At 37.8% G+C, this 15,718-nt stretch overlaps 1 protein-coding gene across 2 annotated transcripts in view; it reads left to right on the top strand.

Moving 5' to 3' along the window:
* Positions 1–15,718, top strand: part of XPO1 (exportin 1) — a 37,560-nt gene that overhangs the window by 559 nt on the left and 21,283 nt on the right. For both annotated transcript variants that reach the window (XM_048936631.1, XM_048936632.1), the window contains exons 2-4: positions 3,546–3,677; positions 7,697–7,798; positions 11,681–11,753. In XM_048936631.1, coding sequence (XP_048792588.1) covers positions 3,552–3,677; positions 7,697–7,798; positions 11,681–11,753 — 301 coding nt within the window. In that variant the 5' untranslated portion in view covers positions 3,546–3,551. The remainder of the gene's footprint in view (positions 1–3,545; positions 3,678–7,696; positions 7,799–11,680; positions 11,754–15,718) is intronic.

The following is a 15,718-nucleotide window of genomic DNA, read 5'->3' as shown; positions in this document are numbered from 1 at the left end:
GCGGGAAAGGCGGCGGGGCCGGGGCTGGGGGGCCTCCCGAGGGGCCCGGCAGGCGGGGAGCAGGCGCGGGGAGCGGCGGGGCCCTTAGTCTGCGAATTATTAGGAGTGGAAGTTTCCAGAAATATTTTGGTGTGTCTGTGCAGCAGTATTGAAACGTCCGCCCGCGTCACGTGGGGGCCCCGTATAGAGCGCGGGCAGGGAGGGAGGGGCCGCGGCGCTCCGCAAGGCCGGGCCTCTGCCCTGCCTGGGCGCCGCGTCCCGGGAAGGTGTTGGGCTGCCGGCGGGCGCCGTGCTGCACGGCTGCTCCGTGTTCTCACGCGTGTATGAGGCCGTGAGCTCCTGCCGCGCTGTGCGGTGGAGTGGTTTGCGCTCTCTGTAACGGGCGGCGGGGTGGAGTGCCCGCCTCGAGTTTCCTATGGCCGCCCCTGTGAGCCTCGCGTAGTCACGTAGAAGCCGTGCTTTAGAGCTCGCTGTAAATCCTCGGCATCTCTTCTTGATGTAAAATGATTGTGTTTTGTTCTTCCCGAGAAATATTTAAATGAATTGAGTACAGCTGTGTAGAGCTGAAGACCCCCGTGTTGTTGAGAATGGGGATAGCTGTTTAAAGTTTTTGACAAATGCAGTTCATTTGACCTTCGGTAGATGTCATGTTCTTGCTATGTTGTAGCTTAGATTTTTTTCTCTAGTTTCTGTTACCTCATTTATTGTTAATGTTAAAGAACTGATTAGTGTTGATGTGAGAATAGAGATTTAAAGCTGATCATGTTCAGGTATGGTAGTATTAGTGTGCAGGAGAGCAGTGAATGGAAGCTGTAATGTGCGTGGTGTGTGCCCAGTGTTGGTAGCGGGAATTGGAGTCAATCGCCTTTGATAGTGACCACAAAGCCGCCATTTCTGAGTCAGTTTGCTAGTAGGCAGGTCAGTGTGAAAATAACGCTGGGAGTGGCAAAGGACCCTGTTCAAAATATTTCTTTTTTGTCTTCATGTGCTTAATAGTGTCTGCTTGTCACGTGGCTGTTCCTTTCGGTTCTGAGTGTTACCAGCCTAACTGCTGAGTGAAACTTCTTAAGAGCAATGTGCTGTTAAGAAGCAGTATTCTTCATTGTGCTGCAGGTGCACAGGTGATTGTTCCACCTTTACCCATAACTGGTTCAGAAGATCTTCAGCTTATACACATGACTTGCATGTAATGATTTTTCCCAGAGAACTCATCTGTATGCAGTACTTTTTCCAAAATCATCAACATATGATTCCACCTCCTTGCTCATACACCAGTCCTTTGTGATGATAGAGGTCCTGGGGGGTCTTTCAGGAACCCTGGTAGTAATCTTAATATGTCCTTTAGTTGAACTCTGTAGTCTTTTTTTAACCTTATTTGGGAAGGAAAGTTCCTTTGTGGGATACTTTGCTGGTAGCTGTACCAAGGACTAGTTGTAACTGGTTCTTATCTTAGTATTAGCCTTGTGGAGTGGTCCTGCTATGTAGGCAGAAACCTTCTGCAAATCTATCTCCTGTTACCTGAAAACTGTCACAGTGCTTCACAGCATTTGGAATTGTGTAAAAACCGCTGAAAAAGGCCCTTACCTACAATGTGTGACTCTGTCCAAGGAACCACCAATGTAAAATGGTCTTGTAGTTCAAAAGCTGCTTCACCTGCTCATGCCACAGCCATGAGGGCAGTTGCGGAGGTTGAGGAAGCATGTGTGTCTAGCAGCAGTATTAATGTCCTGAGCTGCATTGCCTGTTAATGGGCTAGATTTCTTCCCAGTGCTGCTTGTTGCCACTCTGCCAAGTGAAATTTTTAAGTACCCTTATGAGTTAGAAAAAGGAAATCAGCTTTTGCTGCTGCTCTGCTTGCTTCCATACTTAACAGTTCTGGAAACTTTTGGAGCTGGGTGAAGATGTAGTGTTCAATTAATTTTGGTTCCTGCTTGATTTTTATTTCCTTATGTTCTTGGGGTTTTTTTGGTGTAAAAAGGTCGATAGGATGATGATGCTAGCCCTTAAAAATTACTATGGTAGTGCAGTAGTACTATTTACATGACTTCTTTTAATGCAAAATACAGCAAAAACTTTTTTTTTTTTTACTTTGTTGCATGTCTGTATCAGAACAAAACCGTTTGATAATACCTGGAAATGTATATAGTAAACAGAAGATTTTTCCAATGTGCGTGTTACTGTGAGACTTTCACTTAGGGGTTACCTGAGTTGAGTCACAGGTTTTTCTTGCTCTTTATTTTTAAGCATGAGATTTAAGTAAGGGATAACATTCATTCTTATTCACACGTAAACCTATTTAGTAAGAGCAGAACTGACTTCCACTTTACTCTAAAGCATGGGTTGTTCTGAGTCTTGATTTCTGCTGAGTTTTGTGCATGTCATGGTTGTTTCTAGAAGAGTTTCAGATGGTATCTATTTGTATGTGCTGCAGGATCAAATGTAACTTCTTGAGTAACCTTGCAGTTCTCCAGACTTGAGGATATTTCTCAAGTTCAGTAGAAAATTTGTAGTTCTATGGAAGACTGAAAATGAGGGTGAATGGGAGAGAGCTGATATAGGGAAGAGGGTAGAAAAAAGTGCTATGTTTGTTGGTGACTGTGGGAGGAGAGCAGTGCAGTTGGTCAGCTGCTGCGTGGTGATGTGAAAAGGCCAGAGTGGTGTATAACTTCTGATGCACAGCTTTGTGGCTTTGGCTTGCTTGCTTACTGTTTGTGAGCACCTTCATTTTCTACCAGTCACCAGCTAGTAAGCTGGTGTGCATGCACGATTGTGTATAGCCCTGACTGTCTTTTCATAATGCAGGGCTGCTAGGCCTGGGATGAGAAGTTGGTACTTGTGTTGGGGGTGTTAAGGGCCTGAAAACTGCAGCAGGATTTTCAGTAGAATTCCACTAGGTGCTCTAAAGTGGTATGCTTAATTTGCTGTCACTTTATGTTAAATGCCTTCAAGCAGACAGCTTTCTTAATTTCAGTCATAATTTCTTGCTTCTATTTAGATAGTTTGTGAGCTGTTTTCCCAAGTATATGAAAAATGATCTCTTTAACTTTTACCAAGTATGTAGGTGATGCTCCACTTCTGTAACTGTTCGTTGAAAAGCTTTCAGAACTGGATTTGCAAATGTGCTCGTTTTTCTTGAGAGCTTAAAATTCTCCTGAGATCACTAGGGTGCGTTTTGATTGTAATGATGCGAGAAGTATGTACTATCAAACTTACTCATTTACACATATTCAGAGGCTGAATACTTGTAGTAGGGGCTGCTGCTTACTTAATAAAAAGTTGCTTAGCTTGCTTGGTTATATAGCTCACTGGTTAGTTAAACTGCCATTATGCGTTGTACCTGCTGAGCGCCCTGAGAATTAGGTTAAGGTAGTATTATATGAATTTTAAGTACAGGTTTGTCCTGGTGCTTGCTTAGCAATGGTAGGAATGTTGTGCCATTCAGTGCTGCTAGGTTTGTCTCACTTAAATGATGCTTTGATGGCAGCATTTTATGTGATTAAATCTGACAATAATTTTATTGATCAAAAAAATATTTTTTTTTCCAGTAATCTATGCCAGCAATTATGACAATGTTAGCGGACCATGCAGCTCGTCAGCTGCTGGATTTTAATCAGAAACTGGATATCAATCTTCTGGACAATGTGGTGAACTGCTTGTACCATGGAGAAGGTGCACAGGTAATGTGAACTTGGAACCTATGTTTATGGATATGTTCAATACTAGCAGCAAATCAGTTGAGCAAAATTAATTTACTGGAATAAAAATATTACTCTTTATGGATTTTCTGTGCTGGTGGCAAGAATATCATATGCCTGTGTTTAAAGTAGTCCTGGTGCAATTAATGTTGAAGTATTAGTTCATCGTGTTTCTGTTCCTAGCATGCCTTTTGCTGTTATAAGAGATGAGCAAGTGCAGCTTAGCATGAGCGTTTTTGCTCGCAGCTCACCCTCTGTACCTTAATGTTTCAGGAAAGTCTGAATTGCCTGTTATTATTCTGGATGGGACTATAAAGTCGGAGCCTCAGTATTGGCCTCACTGAAGGACTGTATTGAAAGAGAAATATTTTTAGTGTTTGGGTATTTATACTTACTAAAAAGCGTATTAGAGGTATTAAGAGAAGATTTTGCCCTTATCTATTTTTTTTTTCCCCTGTTACTGTGTTTTTTGGTGTTTTTTTTTTTTTTTTCCCCTCCATAGATTCTTCTCACACTATTCTCTGGCCTTAGTAGGAAGTGTGAAGTCGGAGAAGGAGAGTGTATGCAAACATACTGTGTTGAAACTGAATCTCATATTTTGTTGCTTTTATTGATTTCTTGAACTGTGGGGGGAAAAAAGACTCAATGTTGAAAGCAAGTATTGTTACAAGGGTGTTAGCATAGTTTCTTTTATGGCAAGTTTTAATTGTCCATGCTTAAGAAACTGAGAGTTTCAGTGTCAAGCAACTATTACTAATGTATTATTGTGCTACAATAAAAATAAATTGAGATGAGTAGCTGATGTTTTTCTTTTCTCTCCTTCCAACTATTAGAATAAACAAAAATATACTTGCTTGTATTTAGTTTGTGTATTTCTAATTAAAAGCTTGTGTATGGCTTATTAATGTAAATTCCAATGGGCTCTAAAATCCCGTGATTATTTTTTTGAGACACTTGCAATTTCAGGTTCCTAAATCCCAAGTAAAAATAAAAAAGCTGTAGCTTTTTAAATTACCATGTCGCAGAAAGCTACTTCTAGCTTTTGCCTTCAGTAGTAGAGACTTTTGAGTACTTGTTCTGTAAGCGGCATGTTTGTTTGCTATACAGGTGGTGCTTGTAGTATTTTAAGACTAAAGGATTAACTCTAAATATGGTGGTCTAATTTCCATTGTTCTTACATTGGGAGAAGTTGTGTCACTTAAATGAGCCCCTTGCTTCATCTTTCATAGGGGTCCCACTCATACTACCAGAGACTATCCACTTGCAGTTAGCAGTCCCATCATGGAGGGAGATGATGCCCTTTCTGGATTCCAGCACACAGTTCTTTCCACTCATTTCAACTGTAGCATTTCTGCGTCAGAGTTTGGGTCAAATTCTTTTAAGTTTTGTACCGGACCTTCTTACTGGTTCTAATACTGGTGGTGTATCATAGGATCAAACATCACACGTAGGTTCAGACCAACAGTAACGTTTAGAACTGGGGCCTTCTTCCTTATTGGAACCTTCCTCTATATGCTGGCAGGGATGCACTTCTTGTTAACTTGCTAGTATCTCCTTCTGCTGAAGGATGAAACTTTCTTATCCTCTGAGTGGAATTGGATGTCTTTGTCTAACTTGCTGAAAGCCTTAGGTTGCAAGCTATGAATTTCAAAAAACTTAGGTATGGATACTAAGCAAGTTCTGTGTAAGTATTACATTACTGTATAAGCATTCAATTAGACTTCACTCTTAATGCTGAACACTTAGTCTTATCTAGTCGTAGGCCAGTTCACTGCCCTACTTCACAAAGAAGCTGTTAATTGGCAAAAGTGAATTATGATATAAACTTACAAATAGGTGTACTAATATGTTATACTTTCATGTTTAATTGGTTTGCTATTTCAGTACTTTACCAGAGACCCAGGCATTTTTCAGTGAATATCTGTGAGTTTTTACTTCTTTTCCAAGACAAGTTTGAAAGTTCCTGCAGGGAAAAGCACTTTATTGTAGAGTCTGACAGCTCTGAACATGACATGAAAGGAGACAAGAATAATAAAATTTGAGGGATACTAAGCGTTAAGGTATTATAAACGGTATTTCTGGAATGTGAAAAAGCTTATGATGTGGTCTGGATAGCCCATGCTGAACTTGCTTTCAAATGTATTGGTCTTCTTCACCTTAATTATCATCTTTGAATATCTCCTGTCTCCTGCTTAATTCTTATTACTGCTTGCAAAATTATCTGCAGATGTGTCATAGGCAAATAAAAGCTCTATTCTGTCCTTGACTTGGAGATTTTTTTCCTCAGCTTTTTGTGTGTGTTTTCTGAGAAGAAAAGGCCCCAACGCATGAGTAAGAAGTTTTGAGACAGCTCAAAACTGTCATACTCATCACAGACGGTTAAATTCCGTTGGTTTGTTAGACTGTCATGTGCCAGGTTATTTGCTTGCTGATTTTTCCTTCTGTGGCAACAAAACGGTGAGCCTTCAATCTGGTTAAGCATTACTGCTTGTACAGGAGCTGCTGTCCAGTCATGTTAGATAATAGTGGGTAAGGGAGTGTACTTCATAGGACCTGGGAGAAGGATACTGATCATGTTTCTTGTTGGTATTGACGCTTGATTCTGTGGTATGTCACCAATATTAGAAGCACTAAGAAGGTTCAGTATAAAAGTGCGCTCAAGTTGAGTCTGGAAGTAAGTGATTCTTTCTCTCTTAGTACAACTGAACTGCATCAAAACTGCTGAACGTTTTACCTCTGTGGAACTGTGTGAATATAGTTGTACTGCCTTTTGAAGTAAAGAATGTATGTGTGGTATTACTGCATATGGCACTTACAAGGACATGCAATTCCAAGTCAGTACTGGACCTGGAAATGCTCTACTGTAGTGAGTTGTCTTAGGTAGAGATGCTGGTATTGCATAGGTACTTCATACATCCTTGCTTTATAGTGTTTCAGCTCAGAATTTTTATTTCATCTCGTTGATTCTGAGTCATGATGGGGTTTCTGTGTTGGGAAAGGAATGTAGGTATTTCCTTTTTTTTTTTTTTTTTTTCCCCACAAGGTCAGGTATATTCTTTTAGCTAACTAAAAATCTGTGTATCTGTAGTAAAGTTGTAAATGGGGAAGTTAAAGCAGTAACTGTTTTAATTCCATTGAATTGGATCTGCACTGCTCTGAAAGAATGAGTTAAGTTCTGTTAATTTTCACATTATGTGTTTCTTGTAACTTGGAAGATGTTTGTATTGCTGGGAGGCAGTGTCTGATGCTTGTAGGTGGTGCAGTTTGCAGCAGGGTTTGTCAGTACACTGCATCTTTGAAAATGGCTAACATTAGGCTTCCTAAAAAGATGTTCATGAAAGTGTATGTCTGAGAAAGGTATCTTAAATGAGTTCAGCTGTTTATATGCATAACTGACTCAGATGAGAAGGTTTTGCAAGTTACTGGAGCTGGGGAAACTAGTTTAATAATTGGCAATGTTAGTCTCAAGGAAAAAACAAAGGATTAGTGTGACCAGCTGGCCTGTTGTCCCCCAATAAATAGTTTCTGCTTTTGTAAGGTAATGGATATATCAGGAGATTCCTCTCAAGTAGAGGAAATGGTGACTTCTGGTTCTGCTCTTTGGTTTTTCAAAATAAAATGGAACAGAAAGCTGGGGTGCCCTTGAATAAAATTTTATCAAGAAGATTTCTTGAATGGAAGCCAGATTCCATCCCTAGTACACTTCGTGTGTGTGCATTTCTCACGTTTGGTGTTGGTCTAGATTAACCATTCAGTATGGAAGAGTGGGAGTAAGTCAGTGACCATCTTGCTTTAGTGCATTTCTTGAATTTGATTGTTAATAAATCTTAATTGGCAGAAGGAAATCTATGAACTTAATGCTTCTCATTTTGTTCTGACTAAGTCTTGAATACATGATTTAAAGGTGACATGATGTTAATATATTTGATTATACTATATGTTTCCTAAAATAATCCTATGCTAATACTTTTTTTTTTTTTTCTTTCCAAACTTGCTTTTAGCAAAGAATGGCTCAAGAAGTCTTGACTCACTTAAAAGAACATCCTGATGCATGGACAAGAGTTGATACTATTTTGGAGTTCTCTCAGAATATGAATACCAAAGTAAGCAAATAAACTTTTACTTATTTGGTTTTCATCTTTCTTCCACTCATGAACTTTGAGGAAGGTATCTCATTTTTAGCCATAGACTCTTTATTCAAACCACGTCTTCATTGTCTTCTTCCCAAAGGTGGCTTTAAACAGAAACTATAAGTGGATAAAATATTTAAATCTCCTTTTATGTTCACAAGAGTATTTCTCCTTTTTTAAAAAAAAGGAGGGGAAAGAAAATAAGGAAGAGTTGAATTGGAAATAGGTTTTTTTTTTTCTTTTTTTTTTTTTTTCTTCAAGGCACATATATAAGTATAATGCCAGTTCAAAGACTGGTGTATACATGTAATGCAAAGTCTTAGAGCCACATTCTGTTCTTGGTTAAGTGCTTGGCTGTCTTTGGTGTGAATGAGAGCCATGTCCGTGTAAGTGAGGAGATAATTTGTCCCTAAGTATATTGAAGACAAAATAGAAACTGTATTAGACCACTGTTTTGAGCAGTTGATGAAAGTTAAGTACCTCAAACTCTTCGTAGTATGAGATTAGTCCTTACTAATACAGAAAACAAACTTGCTTTGTACTACTACTGTAAATCCATCCATTGTGATAGTGTCAGAAAGGGATAGCATTCAGTTGTTGACTATGCCTTTACAGGTTTTACCTTAAAATAAGACTTCTGCAGTTTGAACTGAAAAATTGATTGAAATGTTTCCACAGTATTAAGGTTGATGATTATTATTTTAAGTAATTGATAGGCATGGTTTTCTGCTTGATACACAGTATTTGAACAGAAAATGACAGTGATTGGATGGTCTCTGAATTCAGGAGGTACTCATGAAAAAGTTCAATACTTTTCATTGCTTTAAAGTTTAGGAAAAAAGAATTTAAAGAACTTCCTCAAAGTGCTGACCTTTAAGTAACAGTGTTTGCCTGTTTGCTTGCCTGGTAAACTTTGCTTATTATACTGACAGACATTACTAATTTTTAAGTTGATTTACCAACAGTATTTTTAAAAACTCAAATTTGTCTTGTGAAAAATGAGATGATTTGAGGAACAGAAAGAAAGCAACAGGTAAAGAATTCTTCCATTTACATAAATTGCAAATTATTTGGTGCTAAATTTATGCACTATGACATTTGGCTTTTATGCAATCATATTTTTTCTTTAATTAAAGCTGTTAACACTACCTGATATTAATCATAATGTTCCATTATGTTGATTGCTTGTAATAGGAAGAAAAGGGGTGTCTTCCTGTGCAACTGACACAGCTAGGCTTTGACGGCAGGCCTCCACAAGGTCTACCCTTTTGATTCCCTTTAACTGAATTCTGTTCATCAATTGTTTTTGTTTCTTGGGAGGTGGGTGGGAGGGGATTTGGTGCATAGAGTAAGTAATAAGGGTATCATAGAAATTTCTACCATAGGGATCATTTTATAGGGTTTCTTTCAGTCTTTGCTGTTACCTGTCCCTCATCTTCATAACTTGGCAGTGAATTGCTACTAAACAATTAGGAGTAAACTAAGAAAATGCATATTGGAAAGGCTTCTGTTTTATGCTGAGTTTAAATGTGTTTACGTGTATTGTTTGACTTAATAAAAATACTTCTGTTACTTCAGATGGCAGAATTTAAAATTGACATCAGTGACTTTTTTTTTTGGACATTTTGGTACTTCCTTGGTATGAAGATAACACAAATTTTTGCAATCACTATATCAAAAGTAACTTCAATTTAAAACAGCAACAACAACAAAAAACAACACACCATGCTTCTAACACAATGTGGCAAGAAGGATGCATGCGTAGAGGTCATTTATGGTGATTTTATTACTGATCCCATTTCATTTCCCTCACAAATATTAGAAATGAATAATACTAATATCAAAAGTGAGAGGAGATGAACAAGAGGCTGGCAGAAGGCAGAACTCAAATCACATGTGCAGAAATCTGTAGAAATGTAGAGAAGGAACCTTTATGGCTTTTAAGTATGTGATTTTAAATTGGGTACTTAAGTGCATAATGGGGAAAAGATGTGGCAGCTTTCATTTAAAAAAAAAAGACATTTCCAGTACTTGAATGAAATTCTAAGGGAAGAAAAAAGACTGAAGATGAGTTCTGCCCTTGATTTCTAGAAAATTTCTTAACTCTTGTAAAATGAAACTTGCCATTCTGATTTTAAAGCCAATTAAGTTGACTTGTGGAAAATGTTTGGAAGCAGACATACTGTTTTTGCTTAACTGTTACATGGAAAGCCTCTTAATAGGTGTGCCTGTACAAGCTAGAAATAAAACAAGTAGCTTCTGCTTCAGGAAGATTAACCCTGTCTTGTAAGTAGTCATACTCGCAAGGTTGTTAGAAGCATTTTTGAATGTTTTGTATTTTTTTGTGTAGATCAGGTACAAAATGGCATATACCTAGGTCAGTGACTGAAGTCACTGCCTGTGAAACATTTTTCTTAAACAGTTTCATACATTTTTCTGTATGAACATTCCCTTGATTTAATTTAGCTTTTATGTTTAATTACTTGTAAACTTAAAGATTAATATGCAGTTTATAAACTTCTGTTGCTAATACTGGAAAAAAAAAAAAAAAACAAAAACTTGACAATTTTCCGTAATTTCAATTTTTTCTCTGTACCCCAACATCCTGAAAGCCGACACTGGTTTGCAAATCCAGGGTCTGCATGTGATTCTACTGGGAGTTTTTGGGTCGCAGAGGGAAGCATGTGGGAAACGTAGGTTATGTTAAGATGAAAACAGCAAAGATTTTAATAAAACAATGTAGTTTGGGACAACCTACATTGTGGTTTGTTCTCTATTGTTTCTTTTGTTTTTTTCTTCTATTAAACTGAAGTTTATGTGATCCCTTTGGTTGAAATGTTAATGATCCTACTTTATATAACAACTAACCATTTTAAAGAAGAACTCTTATTCTCAGCCAAACTTTTAACTTTATAAACATGAGTTTACCTTTCAGGTATTGATGTGATTTATTGTATTCCTTCTGATCTTATGCTGATAAAACTATTGCAAAATTCCTCATCTCCTTTTCTCTGCTGTCTATTCATGCTAATGGGGTTTTATGTTCCGTGATCACATCAAAACTTTTCTCCCTGTTACTGTGAGTTGACAGTAGGGACAAATGGGCAGAGGGAGTGGCCTTACCAGTTCCTTTGCACGTATAACATTTTCGGCAAAGAACCTAGGAAGGAATTCCTGAAAGGTAATAAATAAAATAAAAAGTAAAATAAAATAAAAACTTATGCATGTTTTGACTGAGCACAAAAGTTCATCTTTAAATAGTAGAAATAGCTGCCATATTGGGGTGGGTATTGAAATTGAATAAACCTGTGGGTTGTCTTGCTGTTCCTAAAGTAACACACCAGTGAAATTTGGGAAATACTTTCCTTAGAAAGTGCCAGCATCAGAACATGTTATAAGACATGATTTTTTTATTTATTTATTTTTTTTTCAGCTCTTAGAGGAATGATAGGACACTTGAAACCGTCCAAGCTACTAAATATTTTAGGAGCCTGGTTGTGATAGTACTTGAACATATGGACAGTCAATTATGATGCAAATTCTTATCTGGCTGCTACTTCCTCCTTTCCAGATGGCCAAAATTGTCTACCAGAGAGATTTTTTCTTTTTTCTTTTTTTTTTTTTTTCCTCCTGGTGTGAGCATGATCAAACAGCAGGATTTAGTATAGCAAAAATAAAATGGAAAAAAATGCATGAAATCTGAATAAACGGGTGAATAGACATATTAAATAAGTTTTTTAGTTTAATATTCTTGAAGCCTTAGATGTTACATGTGAATGTCTGATTGAATGAAAATCCTGACAGGGAGTTAGTCCTACAGTAACACGCTCACATTTTGCTCTTCTCCAATTTCAGTATTATGGACTGCAAATATTGGAAAATGTGATAAAAACAAGATGGAAGATTCTTCCGAGGAACCAGTGTGAAGGTAGGAAGAGATTTTTGTGCTTACCTCTTACACTTGTATTTTGTCTTTTCCTCTTACGTTTTTTGTTGAGATTTAGAACATGTAACATGTAAGTAATTCTAAAGTTCTCATTAGGCTTTTTGTCACGAAGTAAGGCTATCTGTGCATTTCTGTATCACACCATGTCTTGCGCTTCCGCAGTAGTGGTTTCACTAGAATGGTGGGCAGCTAGGATTCTGTAAGTGTTATACGAAAGTAAAAACATCAGCTGATGCTTTTCGAAACACCACTGCTGCAGTGATGCATTGATCTGTAGGTGAGACTTAATCTGAAGAGGGCTGGCTTCTGCCTTTGAAGTAGAAGTTTGGATTCTCTGTACTGGGCAGTCTTCAGCCTGTCTGGACTATGTGCACAGCTCCACCAATGTACTCTTAATTTTTTTTGTAGACTATGGTAGCATATGCTGATTAAACTTATTTAAACTTCTAACTAATCATAATTATTTTAGAATAGTAAGAGTTAGGGCAGTGTTTCTCAGGCAGATTAATTAGTTTTTTAGTTTTTTTCTGTGGAGCTGGACTCAAATTCTTGTGGGTCCCTTCCAATTCAGGATATTCTGTGATTGTTTTTCTTTCCTCCTTTATATGTTGCAGTATGTGTTAAACAGCAAGAGGTTTGTTAGAGTAATCCTCTGGTGTAGGATTAATGCATGTTCAAAGCTTTCTGTCAAGTCATGAAACAGATTTCGGAACACTAAGTTGAACTACTTTCAAAACTTGTCACCATTTTATACTTGGTCTTTATGAAATACTGTTCTCAGAACTCATTAATTGGATTTCCATGTTCTGCCATGAGCTGTTTTTAACATTGTGAATATGTGATCAGAAGTTTCACTGCCAGTTTATTGATGGGAATGTAATAGTAAATGTCAGTAAAACACATCTTTGAAGAGGGAAATTTCAATGTTTGTGATTATTTTCCTCACCTCCACTTTAAAACAGATGTAGCCTAGCTTTTGGAAAAGGTTTCACTTACGTGCTGTTAGAAGCAGCCTTACAGGCTTCTAAGAAAAAAACTGAAGGCTCAAACAGAATCGTGCCTTTTTGAGAAACTGAGGGAGAACCTTGAAGTTATCTTTTGTTTGCACTTAAAAATTTCATGTGTTTCCATTTTCCTGAGTGTGAACACTTATGTTCAGCATTTGGAAGTTGTCTCAAAGTTTTTGGCTGTTGGAGCAAAGCAGGGAGGAGTCAGCAGGTTGAATTAGTTAACGGTCACCTTACTGATGCCTGTTGGAGGAAGCTATAGTCAGATAGGAGAAGTTGAACTGGGAGACTTATTTGATAGTTTGGGACAGAATAAGGGCCAAAAATAGACTACAAAAGTGATTTCAAGTTTTAAAAATTCTTAATGCATAGAACGGATAAGTGGTTGTGCTGAGGCGATGCTTGGCTGTGCATTGGATCATGTTATCACGTCTGGATTTCAGATGTCGAATTATGCATATGTGACTTGGACATCGCTTCCAGAATTTGAGATGGTAGTTTGTATTTTATTTCACTTTTAGTAAGCATGGTAATATTGTTTGACTAGTTATGATCATCTGAGCAGATGCAGTAAGTGGCTGAATACATGACAAGATAAAATTACTGTCTGAAGTTGTGTAATCACCTGATGATAACTTACACTATTACTATTTTCCTTGCCTTTTGTGCTTCTGAAGATTGCAGAAGAAAAAAATATCCTTCATCCCAACAGATATCTATCTTGTAGTAAAATCTTCTGGAATATTTTTACAAGCCAAAGAGAAATTGTAAAATTCACTTGTTTTAGGAGAAATGAGTCAGGTGGCGTTTAATTCTGTTTTTTCCAGTACATCAGTAGAAGAGCAGCTAAATGCTTGGTGTACCATGATACTTGATCCATGTTGGCCTAGATGTTCTCGTCTGGTTTGATCTAGTCTTTGGTCATAGTTGCTGGGATTTTGTTTTTATTATGCCAGCTGGTACAAGATAACTGCTCTTAACTTAATTGGACAGTATAATTACCTGGGAGATGAGAAGACTGGTTGAATAAAGGTTTCTGGCTCCTTTGGTTGGCAGTGTTTTCTGGTTTGAAGTGTGACTAGTGAAATAGGGGTTGCAGGAAACGAAAATTCAATGTCACAAAGTAATGCTTTGTAACAAAGTCCTTCACAAATCAGTTAATTCTGCTTGTATCTTAGTTTGTAAAACTTAGTATGTGTGATTAAATTTGTATAGTAAACACAGCTGAAAAATCTTTTTATTATGAAGGAACTACATGTGTTTATTACAAAGTAGTATTCTTCTCTTGTAGCAGTAGCAGTGTTTATCAGTTGATGTGTTGATCTGAATTGAGCATCAGTGATGTAAAAAGACAACCTGTCTGAAAATCCTGGAGAAGTAAACAAATGTCAGTAATTACAGAACCTGAACCCTATAATCTTTCCTTTGAGATCTTACCTTAGCTGTACCTGGAGTTACACATTGGAATCTCTTTTTGGGCCTTGAAGTTAGCCAGGGTTTTGTTCACTTCTGGTTTAGCATCGGGAGGTTTTAACTCCGGCCTAGGATCTCAAATATAAGCAGTGAAATGAGCTTTATTCAGAAGATTTTATTTAGATGTGAATCCCCATTATTAAATTTACTTTTATTTTTAAATGGCTTTTAATTTTAAGCTCTTCTTGTCCTGTTGCCAGACCTGTACTCCTCTAATGCAGAGTTTGTGTTTTAATAGTACTTACGAAGGATGTCACTTGATATATGTGCTGTGGTCTCAATAGGATTTTCTCTTATTGTGTGAAAACCTGCCCAGAAATAAAAAGCTTCTTGGTCTTGCAATTCAGTGATACACTTCATTAATCGTGCAGTGTGAAATAAAATTCTGTTCCTGTGAACAGAGAAAGCTTGTCTGGAATACTTTGAGTCAGAATGGATAAGCACTTCCTCATTATGAAACTTGAGTTGACTGTACAACTTCGCTCATTTTCAAATGGAAGAGGTACCTGAAGCGTACATACTGATGACATGCCAGACCTCTGTTATGATAAGAATTGCTCTGAGATTGTGGCCCAGATGAGACATAATTGCTTCTGCAAGCATATCCTATGCTGAAACTAGGATATTTGATATTTGTCAGTTTAGACAGACTACAGAATTTAGTAATGTGGTGATTGTGATGTTCCTCTCTCTCCTTGCTCTGGCATTTAGCTTGGTTCGCCTGTGAAAATGCTTTCCCTTCAGAAAGTGGTTTGTTACCTGTAGGTCTCCCTCTATAGGGGAGCTGCTTTCATGTGAGGACTGTGATATGCAGTACTTGTCCAGGAACTTTGGAAAGGCCTTGAAGGAGAGCTCTAGTTGCTGTGTTCTGTCAGTGTCCTTGTTCTCTCCTTTTGCATTTTGCTTACCAGAAAATTCAAACAGCAGCACTATTCCAGGCCTTCTGACAGTGGCCTGGTGTCCAGTCTTAGCAATAAGTAGAACCTTTCTTACTGGCGGAGCTTGGCTAACATACTGGTTAACTGCTGTGGGACACAAGGAGGAGGAGCGCTGCCTCTGAGGCAGTACTGGAGTGAGGTTGGCAGAAGGTAGGTTCCAAACTATTCTGAAATGAACTGGACTTCTTGTTAACCAGTTTTTTCCTAGTTGAGCCTATGAACAACTCCATGAACAGGAGCTAGGACTATGGGTTCTGTCTCAACAATGGTGTTTTCATCTCATCTGTGGAATGATTATTAAAAAAACAGGGCTGTTAAATATAAAGCAGAAACTATATTCCTTCTTAACTTAAAAGAAAAAAATAAGTAATTACATGAAAAATGTAGCTTAAGCCAAAAAGGGGAAAAAGAAAACATTTGATTTCAGTAGCTGCTACGTTTGAGGGATTAAAAATGTGACCATTACCTGAATGAATGGAGGAGCTCAAAAGCCTGCAGCATGACATTCAGGAACTGTCAAGTCTTTTAG

The sequence above is a fragment of the Lagopus muta genome, chromosome 2 (genome assembly GCF_023343835.1).
Source record: "Lagopus muta isolate bLagMut1 chromosome 2, bLagMut1 primary, whole genome shotgun sequence".
NCBI lineage: Eukaryota > Metazoa > Chordata > Aves > Galliformes > Phasianidae > Lagopus > Lagopus muta.
The sequence above is the reverse complement of the archived record's forward strand: the minus strand, read 5'-3'. Positions and strand labels throughout refer to the sequence as shown.